We start from the raw sequence: 17,702 nt of genomic DNA, 5'->3' as shown, positions 1-17,702 counted from the left end.
AGGCCTCAACAATAGGGACAACTAAAGAGATATTGTTCCCTTGATTACAAAGTAAATCCAAAGCATGATCTGTTACAGTGGATGCTTCTTTAATATAGGAATAGGTTTTCTGACGCCATTTAACAGCCAAAGACAATAGAATTATAATGGCAGCACATTCTCCAAGTCCCACAAATTTCACCCAAAAGGAACAGACCGTGAGTCCTTTTACGGACCCAGGAGGTGTTGGTCATGGAGGCTGTGTGGACATTTCTCGCAACTGGATTTTGAGAGCGGGGAGGGCAGGCCTCCCAGAGCTCACTCGGAAATGGCACAGGGCTGGATATACCATTAAATATTTGTTTGATATCACACTAAGTGAAGTAAGTCAGACAGAGAAAGACAAATGTGTCATATGATATCGCTTAATATGTGGAATCTAATTTTAAAAAATGATACAAATGAACTTATTTACAAAACAGAAAGACTTACAGATATCCAAAACAAACTTATGCTCACCAAAGGGGAAACATGGCGGCGGGTGGGGGAGGGATAAATCAGGAGCTTGGGATGAACACACACACACTACTATATGCAAGACAGATAACCAGCAAGGACCTACTGGATAGCACGGGGAACTCAACTCAATATTCTGGGATAACCTATATGAGAAAACAGTCTGAAAAATAACAGATATATGTACATGTGTAACTGAATCACTTTGCTGTACACCTAAAACTAACACAACATTGTAAATCAACTATATTCCAATAAAATTTAAAAAAATAAAATAGAACTTTAAAATAAATATTTGTTTGACAACAGAATGACTGAGTAAATTACAGACCAGACATGGTCTGGGCCATATGTAAACTTAAGTGGGGAAACAGCACTTTTCTGGCAATATTCCCTGGACTCCTTCCATTCTACTCTCCCCTGCTGTGAGCCGGGAAGTGCCACGGGGCTTTGGTTCAAAGGAGGGCCATGCTCCACTGAGAAAGACCAGCAAGACCTCACCCCACCTCTGCTCAACTGACTGCACCTCAGTAGCTGGAGAGGGGGCCTTATCCTCACTCTGAGGTGCAGGACCCGGTCTACAGAAGGCCTGAGTGACAGCTGATGGCAGTGACGACACCAACAGTGGCAGCAGCTTCACGGACCCAACATTTTCTATGCGTTGGGCACCTTGGTGAGTCACTTATATACGTTACTCATTTTCCGTCCACAACAACCAGAAGGTCAATATGACTATCTCCATTTACAGATGAAAAAGTAGAAGCTAAAAAAAAGTTGTAAGTAAATGACTTGCCCAAGGTCACAGAGCTCTAATTATGCTGGAGCTGGGACTTAAAGCCAGCTGTGTCGGACTCCAAAGCCCATTCTGCCTACCAAGAAGATCAAAATGTATTTGTGTAAAGACATGAGCCTGGTTGCTGGATGCTGGAAAGCACTCTGATCTAAGAATCACAACACGTGCGCTCAGGATCTCTCATTAAACAGCCCCGTCACTTTATGCGTGTGAGTCCAACTCTGAGCCTCAGCGGACTCACCTGTGAAATGCAACTGCAACCCTCACCTTAATGAGCACATTGAATATGGCTGAGACCTCAAATTTTCCCCCAGGATTCTTTCTTCTCTTCTTCTTCTGACAATAAGAGCCCTAGCCAAGAGTTTGAGAGCACACACAGCCACCAGCTAGAGCATCTCACATCTCCTGCAGTGTAGCCAGGGGACTAATTTTGGCCAATGGGGTGTGAACGGATGTGATGTATGGCTTCAGGTCACTTGCTCTTTACTCGTCCCCTCCCACAGGTTGGGACAAGGATAGGGTGGGGTTGATCCAGGTCTAACCATGTGGATACAGACTGCAAAACAGAGGGAACCTGGGAACCTGGGTGACCTAATGGCTACGCTTGCCAGATTTGGCAATAATAATACACGGTGCTCAGTAAATTTGAATTTCAGATAAACAATTAATCATTGCAGTAGCAATATGTCCCAAATATCACATGGTTATACTAACCACAAATATTGCATGGAATAGGCTCGTACCAGTCACAAATATCACATGGGATACAGTTATCCTAAAAAAATGATTTGTTATTTATCTGAAAATTCATACTGAACCGGGTGTCATCCTGTATTTTATCTGGCAAGTGAATGGTACTTTATCTGTAAATCTCCCTCGGTGATTTTGTAAGAGAGAAGTCAACCTTTTTGAGACACTGCATTTTTGGGGACACCTTGTTACAATGGCCTAATCTGTACCTTTATATACATAATTATATGTATGCATAATATACGATATAGATCATACATGCGATATATATATACACACACGTCATATATATATGATACTGAGCAATAAATAAGGTATTATGACCAGCATAATGGTTTGGGGTCTTATGACACAAACCTTTTACTCTTATCAAAATGTGTTCCCCTTCAGTGAGGACTGATAACTGCCAATTTCAAGAGCATTGCAAAGAAAGAAGGAAATGAAGAGGGTGGAATTAGCACTTGATATTGAGATTCTGGGTAGCAGTGCTCTGGGTAAGCATTCTCCCATGATTGCTGTTCTTCACCAAAGCTTTTATTTGGAAACAAGCTTACTCTGTATCCTTGGACTGTACGGATCTTCTATTCTGAAAGCAGGATCTAAAGCACGAAAAATCACCTAAAAATAGATATGAGTAATTGGTATTTTTGCAATGATCAAAAACTAGATTTGTAAGTAGAATGGAAAACAAAAAGAACAAACAAACCTCTCCTTCCGTTGAGGGTTCAATGTCAGAATATCGGGAATCACAAATTATATCATCGACTTTTTTCATGGGGCCGGTGGAAATGCCGGGAAACGAGCTCTCACAATCATAGGCAAAGTATCTGTACACACCCCAGGTTTTTCCAAAGTCGGACGATCGTTCTATCAGCATAGCGGCTGGACGGAATGTCTAAAGGCAGAGTGGAAGAGACTCATTGGACGTTTTTATTGGTAATCTGTATTTTAAAATCTCAGAGGAAAGTATCATTCAATTGTGTGCCACAAACCCTGACTGCATGTGGTTGGTATTTCAGACTGTGGCTGGATTTCAAATATTTCAAGCTGTTCCATGGAGCCTCTTTTCACAGGAAAGTGTCTCGCCTCCAAATTTTCCACTTTCTCCCACCCTACCAGAGACTAGTAAGCTGTTTCTCTTTAGAAGCTGATTATAAACAGGCCTTAATAGCATACAAGTTTTGGTGCATTTAGCCACCATGCCCATGACATGACTGCTTAGCTTGAGTGTTCCTTCTTTCATTCATTTGTTTAATCAGTCAGTAGATGTGTAATGACAGCTACTCGGTACCAGACAGGGGTCTAAATGCTGCAACTAATGCTGTCCAATGAGGTACAGGAATGGGCAGAAATTATTTACAAAACAATTCGTCAAACACTATAATAGAGTCACATGTGGTGTGCTTTGGGAAAACAAGAGGAAGGAATTACTAACTCGAGAAGCTAGAGAATCCTGCAATTCCAGCTACACACCCCAAAGAACTGAAAACAGGGACTCAGATGGACACTTGTACATGAACCGTCAGGGCAGCATCATTCACAATCGCCCACAAGTGGAAACCACTCAAGTGTCCATCAGTGGATAGATAGATACACAAAAGGTGATATATACATGCAATGGACTATTATTCAGCAATAAAAAAGAATGAAATTCTGATATTTCCTACAACACGGATGAACCTTGGAAACATTACTCTAAGTGAAATAAGCCAGACACAGAAGAATAATGTGTGATTCCACTTATATGAAACATATGGAATAGGCAAGTACATAGAGGCAGAAAGTAGATTAGAGGTCAAGAGGGGCTGGGAGGAGGAAGCGGTGAGGAGCTATTGCTTAATGAGTACAGGGTTTCTACTTGTGGTGATGAAAAGGTTCTGGAGATAGTGGTGTTGGTCGCACAACATTGTGAATATACGTACTGCCATCAGAACTGCACATTTAAAAATGGTTAAAAAAGCAAATTTTGTGCTACATATATTTTAGCATGCGCACGCATACACACACACACACACACAACTAGGGAATGCTTCAGAGAGAAGATGGCATCAAACTTATCTTAAAACGGTAACTGGGTGTTTTCTGGACAGTGGGTAGAGATGGTTACAGGTGGCAGGAGGGGTTGGTTGGGAAGGAATTTGTTGCCATGCTAAGGGGTTTACTTCATCTTTATGCAATGAAGGGGAATACTGAAACATTTAAGTGAACAGAATGAAATGCTTAGATTGCACTTCAGAAAAACAACTCTGGCAGAGTTATTGGACATGGACAAAACAAGAGACAAGGAAACCAAGTGACAGAAAAGAGATGAAGGTCTTAACTCAAGCATTACAGTGTGGATAGCGATAAAGGGATGGGATTGACTGCTCTGAAAATTTACTGGAAGTAAAATATGCTGAATTGCACTTGGTGATCAATTTGATTCCAGTGGACAGGGAGGGAGAAGAAAGAAACAGGAACCCCTGAGCTTAGGTAGGTGGGCGTGTGTGCTACTGCTAACAAAGATACAGAAGAGAAGCAAAGGCATGTAGTTTTGGTCTAGTTACATGCAAGGTCTCAGAATCGAGACGCCCACTGGAGAATTGGAAACAGTGGTCTTGGACTCAGCTATGAGAATGGAACTTGAAACATGAATTTGGGAGGCACTGTATACATACAGTATTTGAAACCTCCAAATATTTAATTTCCCCTCAAAAAGAAAAGGACAAGATAAAAGAGAGCCAAGTCAGTGCTCCAACATCAACAAAGGGCTGGTAGAAGACAAGAGAGGGGTGCTGGGAACGTTAATCACATTATTTCATTTAACCTTCCATTACGGGCTGAACTGTGTCCTTCCCAAATTCTGATGTTCAAGACCTAATCCCCAGTACCTCAGACTATAAATGTATTTGGAGATAGGGTCTTTAAAGGGGTAATTAAAGTAAAGTGAGGTCACTGGAGTGGACCCCAATCACATATGACTGGTGTCCTTCTAAGAAGAAGACATCAGGACACAGACAGGTCCAGACAGAAGACCAGGTGAAGACAGAAGGAGAAGACAGTCATCTAAAAGCCAAGGAGAGAAAGAGGCCGCAGAAGAAACCAACTGTGCCAACACCTTGATCTCAAACTTTGTGCCTTGAGAACCCTAGAAAATACATTTCTGTTGTTCAAGCCACCTAGTCTGTGCTACTGTGTTATGGCAGCCCTGGCAAACTAATATACCTTAACAGCACATTTGTCTGACAGATGAGGAAATCGAGGCTCAGAGACATTAGTTAACTCGCCAGCTATTGGCAAAGAGATTTCAATCCAGACTGAATGAAGACCTTTCAATTCCAGGCTGAACGAAGATCTTTTTTGCCTCACTGGCTAATGGTGTAACAGAAGCCTGAAAAATGGATGTCAGAGAGGAAGGAGGAAAAAGACAAGAATTCTGGAAACTGAGGCAGGATGGAGATTTAGGCGGGTGTGGTGAACAGGGGCAACAGGAAATTAGAGATGAAGCAGAATTAGCACTAAAAATAGGCAAAAGCTTCAACAGCGATGAACAGGGTAAGTGCCTTTCGGGAAGTGGCAGCCAGATGACGATGGAGGAAGATCAAGAAAGTTAAGGCAACTCAGCAAACGGAACCTCAACAGAGACACTCACTTCTGAATTCAAACCAGTGCCTGACTCACAGATACAGAGAACAAACTAGTGGTTACCAGTGGGGAGCAGGGGAGGGGCGATGGAGGGGCGGGGAACTGGGAGGCGCATACTACTTGGTATAAGACAGGCTCAAGGATGTCTTGTGTTGTACAACACAGGGAGTACAGCCAATGTTTTCTAATAACTGTAAATGGAAAGTAACCTTTAAAAATTACATAAAAATAAAAAAATTTTTTAAAGAGAGTAAATGTTTGGGGCCAAGACGGCCAATACAAGAACTTGAACAGAACCATAAAAAAAAATAAAACAAATGATTGACAGAAATCTGGGTGACAACTAAGGGTGAAAACTAGTACATGCCCAGCTCTCCTTGCACCATCCTTCATAACTCTGATGGTCTTTCTCACGGATAAAAGGAGACAAGGGTAAGGAAATGGAAAGTCACATTTCGACAGATTCCTTGACTTATACATTTACTAGTTGCTCAGGTTTTTTTTTTTTTTTTTACCTATTCAGAAATATAAGAAAATGATACTTTATTAAACCCAAGAGAGTATTAGACTAAACATTTTAAACAAAGGGGGAAAAAAACCCAATAAATGAACCAGGGCAAACTCCCCAGGGGACCTGCCTCGTGAGTGGCAACACTTTGGAGAGAGACTAGCCTGATGTCTCTGTGGCACAAGACAGCAGAGAGGAAAAGCCTTAGAGCCAGTCCTGGTTGTGCTTCCTTCTCTCTCCCTTCTGGAACCTTCTGAGTCCCAAAAGGCCATTGACGAGTTATCCAATTTCCTGTGAAGTTAGGAAGCTGCTGGAAACTGGGACAGCACATTTTACCTACAGAAGGGAAGCTTTTCCAGGTTCACAGCTGAGTCATTGACCTTCTCAGGCCTCACATTGCTGCATAGCTGCCTCTGAATTTATACTAAACCAAAGAGCTGTGAGTTTGGAAACCTTTGGCTATGAACAAAAACAGACTGTGGATATGCTAACTGGGTTTTGCTACCCTAAGAACATCCAATCCACTTAGTAAACAGCCATGTCCACGCAAACACAAGTTAGAATAAACACACTCTCATATGATCCAGCAAAATCCCACTCCTGGGCATACACCCATACAAAACTATAATTCAAAGATACATGCACCCCTGTGTTCATAACAGCACTATTCACAATAGCCAAGACGTGGAAGCAACCTAAATGTCCATCAACAGATGAATGGATAAAGAAGATGTGGTAAATATATACAATGGAATACTACTCAGCCATAAAAATGAATGAAATAATGCCATTTGCAACAGCACAGAGGGACCTAGAGATTTTCATACTAAGTAAGTCAGAAACAGAAAGACAAATACCATATGCTATCACTTAATTATGTGGAATCTAAAATATAGCACAAATGAACTTATCTACGAAACAGAAACAGATTCACAGACACAGAGAACAGACTTGTGACTGCCAAGGGGGAGGGGGGTGGGGAGGGAGGAATTGGGAGTTTGGGATTAGCAGATGAAAACTATTATATACAGAACGGATAAACAACAAGGTCCTACTGTATAGCACAGGGAACTATATTCAATGTCCTGTGATAAACCATAAAGAAAAATAATATACATATATATACATTTGTTTTCATAACTGAATCACCGTGCTGTACAGCAGAACTTAACAGAACACTGTAAACCAACTATACTTCCATAACATAAATTTAAAAACAAAAAGGAATAAACACACTCTTCACCCTCGCCCCCTTCCTGTCCTCACCACTCAATGGTGTCACCACCCTCCTAGTTCCCCAGCTTGTACATCTCAGTAATTTTTCATTCATCCCTGCCTTCTGCTGTTCTGCTTCTAAGCCTTCTCCGATTCATGGCTGAGCCTTTGATTCTAAAGGGTCCGACGGACTCCCTTAGAAAACAGGGGCTCCTCCTCTCGGCAATGACTCTCAAAGGCAATGGTAGCAGAGGGTAGCAGAGAGGGCAGCAAGGGGAGATGTGGGACTGGGAAAAGCTCTCCAAGTCACACTGCCAGGACTCCAGGTTGCAGCAGGAGGCTTCCTCCTACTTGAGAACCACAGCCAGGCTTTGCGTGAACACCATCCCGGCCTAAGTCAGATCCAGCTCCCCCTTACCGCTGACCTTGAGAGCCTCCCACCTCTGTGCCCTCTCTTCTCCGTGCCCCAGGCCCTCCTCTGCATTTCCTCTTGGCTCCCTTCCTGAAACACAGGTCTCATTTCCTGTCGATGGCTCCCCATTTTCTATAAAGTTCACACTCCTCAGCAAGGAAGCAAGGTCCTTCTGGCTGTAATCTTACTTCCCGCTCCTCCCTTCACTAGCCCAAGTTCAAGGCACGTCTACATAGTACGTGCTGAACAAACCCTGCCCGAGCTGTCCCACCACCAGAGCTTTGCTCTCACACTGCCAAGAAGGGTTTTTCTTCTACCTCCTCTCCCTAAAATCCTGCTCACCCTTCCTGGCCCAGGTCAAGTGCAATCCCAGTCCTCTCCTCGTAAAGCTTTCTCCTTTATCCCAGGCAAAAATGAATCTCACTCTCCTCCCTGCCGATGTACATTATCTGAACTTCTGCTATAGCAGTGAGCACATCCTACCTTGTATCGTAAGTTATTTGCAAGTACGTATTTCTCCCCTAGAAGACTGGAGCTTCCGGACAGCGCAGAGCAGGAACATGCTATCTTTAAAATCTAAGGCAGTTTCTTACGATCATCCCTACCCCCAGGGCAGAGGGGTGTGCCACACAACCTATAATGCAGGCGTTATTTTTCTTCCCATTTTACCAAAGAGGAAGGAGAAGCTCTGGCCACACACGCCCGCAAGGGGCAGAATGGGGAGTCACACCCAAGTCTGTGCAACGCTGTAGATGTTGCTTTTCACACGTGAACTAGGAGCCCAAAGGATGAGTTCTGCCAACTTGTACCCATTCTTTAGGTCTCAGTTTAATCACCACCTCCTCTGTTTGTCTTTCAGCACTTCTGCGCAGAATTTCATCTTTGGCCCATTGTATTCACTTGAATGAGTATTCAACTACAGGATATGTGCCCACCCGACTTTTGGATATAAACGAACCACCCATAAAAGGTAGTTTTACCTTTTAAAAGGAAAAAACGAACAAAGTAAAAGATAGGACCATAAACATTAATAAAGATGATTCTGAGTATTTTTAGGTGTCCCATAACATGAAGGCAACATCCAAAGTTGAGTCTCAATTCTAACTGCCAGGTTGAGCACGTGGCCAATTAAGGGACGAGGCGTGCTTTAGGGAAAGTCCTCCCCATCCCTCGCAGGAGCAGGTGCCACAGTGTAAACCTGCCCCCCGCCCACCCCCACCAGCAACAGCACGTTCCCGTGGAGGAGCAAGGAGATGAAGAGCTCAGGCCTGGGGGCCAGCAGCCCAGCATCCCTCCTAGTCACGATGTGACTTCCACGCCCACCCCTGGCCCTTGGCCTCCCAGACTTAGGCAGAGGACACAAGCAAGACTTTCATGGCTACCCGCCCACACTGTAAACCTACCCCTGGCACCTTTTCCAAACCTGAGAAGGTGTAGATAAGGCCCCCAACTGAAAACGATTCAAAAGTGATTTTAATCTGAGAAGCAATAAGTAAATTATAGGTTTTGTGTGCACCAACATGTACTTTAAGCCATGTGAAGCCTGTCATTTCCAGGCAGCTGCTTAAGAAGAAACAAAGGGACTTTGTACACAGACATTCCCTAGTCCTGGAGTCATTTTACATCTCAAAGAAAAACGATGGGAAAAATCCACGTTGAAGAAGGCAGGCACATTTCTTAAGGAACTCAAAAACCATTCCCACATATTTTGCAAAACCTTGAAAACTAAAGATAATACACTTCCTTTTCACTTACCAAAGTCAGCATTAAAACATCAACCCAAGGGAGCAGGGACTTACTCTCCAGATGTCTTACTGTGATTTGGGAGCAAGTCAAAGCTGCCTGTCTCCATGGGGAAATAAACAGATATCTAATTAAAAGTTTACAGTCCAATCATCTTAGAACAGTGGCTCTCTCTACTTATTGCCATGAAGAGAGACTATCTGTTAAGCGTAGTTCTTCATGTCCATGTTGAAAAGCTGTTCAATTATCCCAATTTATAGCAACAATAACGTTTAGGTTCCCACTGAGGCCAACTCGCAACAGCCATCCATTTTGAAAGGGGAATTTGTGAGAAAGTTAGGGATTCCTTACCTTGAAGGTCATGATGAGATGAGTGAAATGGAATTCTGCTTCCAAATCCAGTTGGATAGTTACATTTTCCACGCCTATAGATTTTTTTGAAAAGACAAAAGGAAACAGCAAGGTAAACAGGAACATCTGTGAACAATTGAGACTATTCTCTCTTCAAGTATCCTTAGGCTCCTCATAGAAGTTCTCTCTGCAGTCCATCTTAAGCTGAAGATAAGATAAATAATGACAAAACTCTGGCTTGATTCAGGTGATGGAGCACATCTCAGAATGATTCTTCAGTTGTTCATAAATCATTCTGGAGTTCAACTTATTGAATGTGCTCCCTGGAACAAGACATCTGGCAGAATGTCAGAATGACAGCCTTTAGTTGCTGTCAAGAAAGACATCTTTTGCTTAGGAAAAAAATGAAAAGTCTCCCCAGCCCACTAAGCCAAGGGACTCTCAAAGGGGAAACAAGAGTGGGCACTTCCTGTGCACAGTAGGGGTTCAGCTTTGCTGTCTGAAGCCCAGGAACACAATCCTCTTCCAGTCGAAACACAAATATTCCTTTTTTTCTGTGCAGCAGCAAAGAAAACAAATAAGAGTCCACCACGTTTTGTGAGTTACACTACAATTTAGAAAAACCTATCCCTGATGGAGAAGCCTTTGGGTGCATTTCCACAACTGAGAAACAATGCCAAAGAGACAAAGAATGGGTCAAATAAATAAACTGGCCCAGAACAAATACTAACATCTTCCCTTTCAGGGGAAAGCCTGAACAAACAAATGAGCCTCTGCACTATGCCCTGGGGGTCAATCCACTGGAATTCCAGGGACGGAAAGCACCTCCTCCCCAATCCCTTGGGCCCTCAAGCCTGCCTGTTTAATGAAGGAGACCTTTCCACATTTCCTGTGCTCGAGAGAGCTTTTGGGGGTCCATCTTCTGAAGCAAAAGAAGTCTTAAATGCAGGAAGATAGGAATGTGTCGGGATGAATCATGTCACAGGCTGGTGTATTTTCAGGAAATCAGTAGAACTTTTGAAATAAGCTCTCCCACTGGACAAATGCCAAGTCAATTGGGGATGGGGGTGGGGGGGAAGTGGTCACTGGAACGGATATGAGTTAGTTGGAATGTTAAAGAAAAACATTATAGCCGTGCTAACTAACCTTATCTAACTTATTAGAAAGAACCGTACTACAAACCTACTCTCCGCCTTTCTTTTTGAGCGACAAGGTTAGCTAAGCAACTATCTGCCTCTCCTTTCCCAGGCTTTTAAAAACCTGCACTATTTGTTTAAAATGAAGAGATAACGAAATAGTGTAAAGTACGAGCAAGACTAGGACCAGTTCTGTAACATAAGAACATATCCGGCAATGGGGGCTTAAAAAGCGCATTCCATTTTAGATTCCTAACCTGATAAAGCACTGCAGGTTTGTTTTTTTTTTTTTAATATGGGAAGAAAAATCCACGGAGAAAAGAAATGAGATCATTCTTCTATGGTGTACTTGATTTCTGTCGGACCTAGGAATAAAGCATCGTGAGGGGTAAGTTAAAAGTAGCTGCACATTCCGAGACTGTTTCTGGGCCTGAGCACTGATAATTTAACACGTCACGTAAAGCTCATCTTGGACAAAACATACAGAAAATAGATAAAATCACATTCATAAAGAAAGTCTTCAGTTGTGACCTATCAGACAGCACAGAGATGAGAGGGGACAGTAACAGTCTGACTTTCTAAAACTAAGTTCCATCCATCTAATCTCATCTGATCTCTTGTGACAGAGTGACAGCGCCCTCAAACCCCTCTATTTGAAAATCCCTTCTTTCTGGCATTTGGCCTCTTTTGTCCCACAAACTCAAAGTTGTAGAGACTGATTAACTCCTGATGGAACCAAGAAAAACCCTCCTCTAGAACAACAGCACGTGATGAACTATTTTACTGTCTATCAACTTGATACTGATGTTGAGGCATCCTTCTTCTAATTGTCTTTCGGTCTCACTGGGAAAACGTGGACAGTCAGAAACGTCCCACATTTGTCATAAGCTCTATGTGGTTTCAGAAGTCCCAGGCTTTCTCTGCCCAGGCTTAGATTCACTTCTTTGAGAGTCCTTTCTCATAAATGTTTTGTAAAAAAAGATCTAATGGTCAGGACCTCCCTGGTGGTGCAGTGGTTAAGAATCCACCTGCCAATGCAGGGGACACGGGTTCAATCCCTGGTCCGGGAATATCCCACATGCCGCAGAGCAACTAAGCCCGTGCGCCACAACTACTGAGCCTGCACTCTAGAGCCCTCCAGCCACAACTACTGAGCCCACGTGCCACAAGTACTGAGGCCTGCGCGCCTAGAGCCCGTGCTCTGCAAAAAGGAAGCCACCGCAATGAGAAGCCCGCGCACCGCAATGAAGAGTAGCCCCCGCTCGTTGCAACTAGAGAAAGCTCACGCTCACGCGCAGCGAGGTAGACCCAACGCAGCCAAAAATAAATAAATTAAAAACAAAAGATCTAATGGTAACATTGTTAATGACAAACACATTAACTCTACCTTTAGTCCTCAAATTTCAGCATTCAAGTTTGAAACAAACGCAAAACTAATTTGGGCTTAGTTGTACCACAACAGTAACATCATATTTGATGAATTTATTAAACCAAAACCCAAGAGGCAAAGAAAGGAAAAACGGTGGGATTCACACACTCACTGGAAAAGCTGACTTGGGGTCATTATCCAAGTTGAGTCTGAAAAACTACATCTAGTGTGTATTCAGAGTATTATGATTAAATGTTCTCTAGATGGAAGGAAGGTGGTGGCCGTTGATTCTGCCCTTTCCTTTGGGGTTGATCAAAATGAAAGATGCTGTTTTGTGGAGGAATAAGGGCCTGAGATGGTGCAGGGCCTTCCCACGGCCTCCCCAGACTGCCCCCGGTCCATGCCCACGCTCCCCAAGGCCCCCTCAGGATGAAGACTATGAAATACTCCTTTGGTCTCGCATGAAAGACTTCTTTCTTATAGGAAGTGCATACTTCAGGAAGAAGGATCGGATTTTACCAAGAGAAGTTAGTGCTTCAGGCAGTAAATCTGTCAAAGGCCATAATTCCAGGATAGAGAAACCAATCGTAATTACAAACACCCAGGAGCCCGTAAACCCCTTCCAGGTGACCAATCACACTCCTTGGAACTTAACCCCATACAAACCACATACCATTTTCGGATTGCCACCAGATCTTAAGACGGTTTGGAGCAAATGTCGTGACCACATTTTCAATGAGATGACTGTCAGGGTTCAGGGTTTCATGATAAGGATCTTGTGAATTGCATATGAAGCATTTTTTGTCCTCCTGAAAGCAAAGTCAGTTCTATGAGTCTAGGAAGCAATTGCGCACGCGCGCGCGCACACAGACACACACACACACACACACACACACACACCAAAAATCAAGCCCACAATACAAAAACCCATCCTACTTGCTTCAAGAAAAATGCATGTGCCAAAATTAAATGACCTGTCATATGTCTTTCACTTTTTAACTTAACTGAGTATGAAATACTCCTGAAATTTTCCTCTTCTCTTGCAACTTCAAGGTCAAAAGTAGAAGAAGGCATTGTTTCCACAAGCTATTAATTTAATCAAAATGAAACTTCTAGGCTTAAGTCTTAATCTCAGTGAACAGCTGGAGAAGTTTACTCTTGAAGCAAACTGCAGAGGAAGTTTTAGAGAATTTTTGCTGACATAAAGCAAACTGAAAATAAAAAGAGAACAGTTCAATTGGCCTGATTTTCGAAAACCTATATAAAGCAGAAACCAAGTATTAGGCAGACGTATTTAAGAAGCTTTGGGAACTACAGATAAAGATTTCTTAGCTTCTTCTCCTCTGCCCCAGCAGTGAATTCACAGTGGCAGCGAGCAGGCTAGCCTACAAACTGCTCAGAATATCCAGGAAGGACACCAGACTCTCATGTTGGGAGCACTGAAAACTGGGACCAATTCAAAGAACACCAAATTGGACCCGAACTGAAAATATACTTTAGGTTTTTAGAGCAGCTTTGAACTTCTCTCTTGTCATTTCCCTTTTCCCTAAAATGGGGGTCACAGCCAAAAGAGCCCTCTTTGCACTCCATCACAGTGAATTTTAAACAGCATCACTTAAAGTTCCCTTTTCCACATAAGGCTTTGCTCTCTAAGATTTTCTGAAATGCGTATTATTCTTAGGTCTGAAAGTGACACTGAGATGGAAATCTATAGAGACCCACACACATCTTACAAACAACATTTAAGCAAGGGTGATATTCTTATAAGGACAGTATCAACTGACTGTACTTTTTATGTTTGTATTTATTTAGCTAGCTATTACTTATCACCTTCCTCCCAAAAGGATTTAGAGACTGGCAAGATGTACCAACTAGAAAATAGAAGCCAGAAGTCAGGAATACAATGGGACCCTGGACAAAATACTTACGCCTCCTGCCTCAATTTTTCACCTGTTCAACGTCTGAGAGAAGTACACACCCAGTGCCTTTCTTTAGGCTCTAATATCTGTGAAGAGTGCTCCACAATTTCATGGCTAATCACATAAACCAGAGAGTCTGGCTCTACTTGCTTTTAAGGCAAATAGTCCAATTCTCATTCTGGTCAAAGCTGGTTTCAGGATCTGGTGATTTATTTACAGGATGTCCTGGCCTCGGAGGTAAATGTTAGCATAATATTTTAGGTAAAATTTACATGCTAATATTAGAAAAGGTAACATCAACTGCCCTCAGTAACTTGTAGCCAAGGAAACTAATACTGGAGAACAATTACCAGAACTTAAAAAAAGTTTAATTACAGCCTCCCTTCTAATCAGGAGGAAGCAGTCTAGACATCTCCGTATAAACCTGGAAGCAAGTAAGTGGAATCCACTTTACCACATTCCTTTGGTTTAATTTATCAGGTCTCCAGAATGGGCTCTCCTTCTGCTTTGTAAACGTGACTCCATTTGAAGGCATCTGTGTGCAAACCACACGGTATTCTGTCCCACTCCTGAAGGGCAGATCTGAAGGTGGGTGCAGTGACCAAGTTTAGAGCAAGTGGCTTGGCACTTGCCCTGCGCAGAAGACTAAGCCCTATGCTGGCTTTAGAGGCCAGAGATACCTGCCTCCCTTTTCAAAATCAAGGAAAGGGATTCTGATTCTGGGTCGTTTATGCTTTGTGTCTTCTTTTAAAATTAGTTTTATTAAAAACGTGACCTTTGAAAGCTAAGATCTGGGTCTACTTTTAGAAACAGATAACACTCAGAAATTTCATTTTGGTCCTCCTCTATCGGGTACCATGGCAACCAGGGCATTTTGAAAAAGCAAGCATCTGATCCTGCTATCTAATGGAAGTAGATGGGAACAGCACCAAATGAGGAGAGAAAAACATTGGAGTGTTTTTCTCCATGACTGGAGTGACCTTGCAAGGTGTCTATCAGTGCTGGAATACTCTATCCAAGTTAAAGATTTGGGAAAAACCCAAGATCACCACTCAGTACATAAAAAAGAAGAGGTTAAACCACCTTTTATATACATTTCCAAAGAGGAAAGGATTAAAAAACAAACCAACAAACAAAAAAAGAGACACGGGTCTTTTAGAGGTCAGGGCTTGGGGGCAGGGGCCGCCAGACCTGTCTGCAGCCCTGCCTTTCCACACTGACCGTGGCAGCGGCAGGAAATGTTTGGCGGATGCAACTGTGCAAACTGTGAGCCACCACAGTGCAAGGGTGAGCTACCAGCCTAATCCCGGGACTCCCTGGCTGCGGCGCTTCCTATCTGGATCGCTGGCAGGATGCAGAGTCCCCTGGGCCTTCCCCTTCGGTCTGGACTGGAGGAGGCGCGCGCAGAGCCTGGAGCCATCTCACCCCCTCACCTGGAGGTGGCTGACGATACAGTAAGGCTCGGGTTTGTACAGCCCGCAGGTCGAGGTCACCGAGAGCTTGTGTGCTCGGCCGATGAGAAGGTCGCCGGTGGCCGGGTAGCAGCTGCCCTCCGCGCAGCCGTAGCTGAACTCGGGTTCTTGAGCACTCACTTGAGCTCCGCACAGGGCTGTGGAAGGGTCAGGCGACAGGGTAGGGCACAAGCAGGGAGCAGGCCCCAGCAAAGGGAATAAGCAGGGGCGGGCGGGGAGAGGGGAGATTCAGAAAAAAAGCAGGATACACAGAAAAGAGACACAATGGAGAGAAGAGCGAGACGGGAAGGCAGGACGTGGAGAGGAGGATTCAGACAGAAACAGAGACGCCAAGTTTGTCCAGCAGCCGAGAGCATCACTTCCCAAGAAACCCACCGACACTCGCGCCCACCCTAATCTGCCCGGGAAGCAGCTCCGGGCACTTCGACACGCCTGGACCTGGGCGCAGGGAGGCAGGTGGCCAAACGCTGCACACCCGTACTCGCGCACGTGTGTGTCTGTGAACCCGCGTGCACGCGGCAGCCTGCGTATCCTCGGCGTGACAGCGCGAGTGTGTGCGCGGAAATCTGCGAGCGTGCGGGCGCGTGAGTGTGTGTGCATGCACGCTCCGAGGACGCGGGCGCTTCGCCGGGGGACGGGGGATGGTGGGGCTCGCGGGGGACGCCACTTTCCCGAGCGAGGGGCCGGTGGACAGTCCCTGCGGCTTTGGATTGGCTTCAACAATTCGTCATTCCAGGGACGCTCCCGGTCCAGCTGTTTCTGGCGCCATCCGGGGGCAAACCGCGATGGTTAATTAAAGCCACATGGCCCCAATCTGTTCCCAGGACGAAGCCTGCGTTCAGCTCGGGGCACTTTCCCGGAAAATGGGCTCCCGGCGAGCCCTCCACCCCATGAACCTGACCCCAGCGACGGAGAAACCCACCGAGAAAGGGCCGGAGATGCAAAGCCCAGAGAGGCAGCCGCGGGAGCACCCGGAGCTCTGGCACAGTCCCCCGCGATGCAGTCGCCTGCGGTCCTCGCACGCCGTCCCCGGCTACCACCCAGGGCGCTGGCGTTTAATCCCAGCGCAGAATTTCCACCGGGTCCCTCTCCCGATCCCCCAGGCTCCCCCGAAGCTGGGACCAACGGCTTGGTTTATTCTTTCCCCGCGTCCAAGCCCACGCCCTTCCCCCACCGTTTCCTCGGAATTACCTAAGAAACTGAACGCGAACATCTGGAGCCGACCCATGGCCAGTCCCTGCAGCCGAGAGGACACGGCAGAGGAGGGGAGGACACGGCCGCCGAGCCGCCGGCTCTTTTCCGCCGTCTTCCTTTCTGGAGAAGGGGAGAGAAAAAAAAGGCAAATATTCAGGGAGAGGAGAGGGGCCCTCGCATTTCCTGCCGCTCCCACGGAAGCGGGGGGGGGGGTGGGGAGGGAAAAATCGCGCCGCCACTTTGTTCTCCTCACCCGGCGGGGCGAGCGCTCTCCCGGCTCCTGGCAGCCCCGGAGCCCAAAGAAGGGAATTAGAAAGTTTCGCCCTGGGAGGAACCGAGGGTGGCGCCTCTGCTCATGCGCACACGGGGAGCCGGGGCGGAGGGGGCGGGCGGCGGGCGGCCCCGACTTGGCGGGGAGTGGGTGAGGGCCAGGTCCAACCCTCCCCCGGCGCCTCTTTTGTTTTAAGGCCGCATCTGTGGACGCGGTGGGGCTGTGGCTCTTAACGTTCCCAGCGCAGAGCTGCGGGGCGGCCGCCGGGTGCGCGTCCCGAGCGGTGCGCAGGGCGGGGGCGGGAGGTGTTCAGATCGCTGGGCGAGGAGGCGGGTCGGGACCTACGGGGCGCTCGTGCATTTACATTTGTAAGGAGTGAGTCACGAAGAGGTGCCCAAGGCTATAAACTCTCGGCACCCAGCGCTCCGGGAGGGCCGGTTAAACCCTTTA

The 17,702-nt window shown here is 45.5% G+C and overlaps 1 protein-coding gene across 1 annotated transcript in view; it reads right to left on the bottom strand.

The window, feature by feature from the left end:
* LAMB1 (laminin subunit beta 1) overlaps positions 1 to 17,315 on the bottom strand; it is a 74,669-nt gene extending 57,354 nt beyond the window's left edge. The window contains exons 1-7 of the mRNA XM_068550366.1: positions 17,235 to 17,315; positions 16,979 to 17,101; positions 15,749 to 15,924; positions 13,070 to 13,205; positions 9,892 to 9,965; positions 2,745 to 2,933; positions 2,593 to 2,656 (exon numbers count right to left, since the gene is read on the bottom strand). Of these exons, the coding sequence (XP_068406467.1) occupies positions 2,593 to 2,656; positions 2,745 to 2,933; positions 9,892 to 9,965; positions 13,070 to 13,205; positions 15,749 to 15,924; positions 16,979 to 17,015 (676 nt within the window). The 5' untranslated portion in view covers positions 17,016 to 17,101; positions 17,235 to 17,315. The remainder of the gene's footprint in view (positions 1 to 2,592; positions 2,657 to 2,744; positions 2,934 to 9,891; positions 9,966 to 13,069; positions 13,206 to 15,748; positions 15,925 to 16,978; positions 17,102 to 17,234) is intronic.
* Positions 17,316 to 17,702: the final 387 nt, after the last annotated feature.

This window comes from Eschrichtius robustus, chromosome 8 (assembly GCF_028021215.1).
Source record: "Eschrichtius robustus isolate mEscRob2 chromosome 8, mEscRob2.pri, whole genome shotgun sequence".
Taxonomy (NCBI): domain Eukaryota; kingdom Metazoa; phylum Chordata; class Mammalia; order Artiodactyla; family Eschrichtiidae; genus Eschrichtius; species Eschrichtius robustus.
The sequence above is the reverse complement of the archived record's forward strand: the minus strand, read 5'-3'. Positions and strand labels throughout refer to the sequence as shown.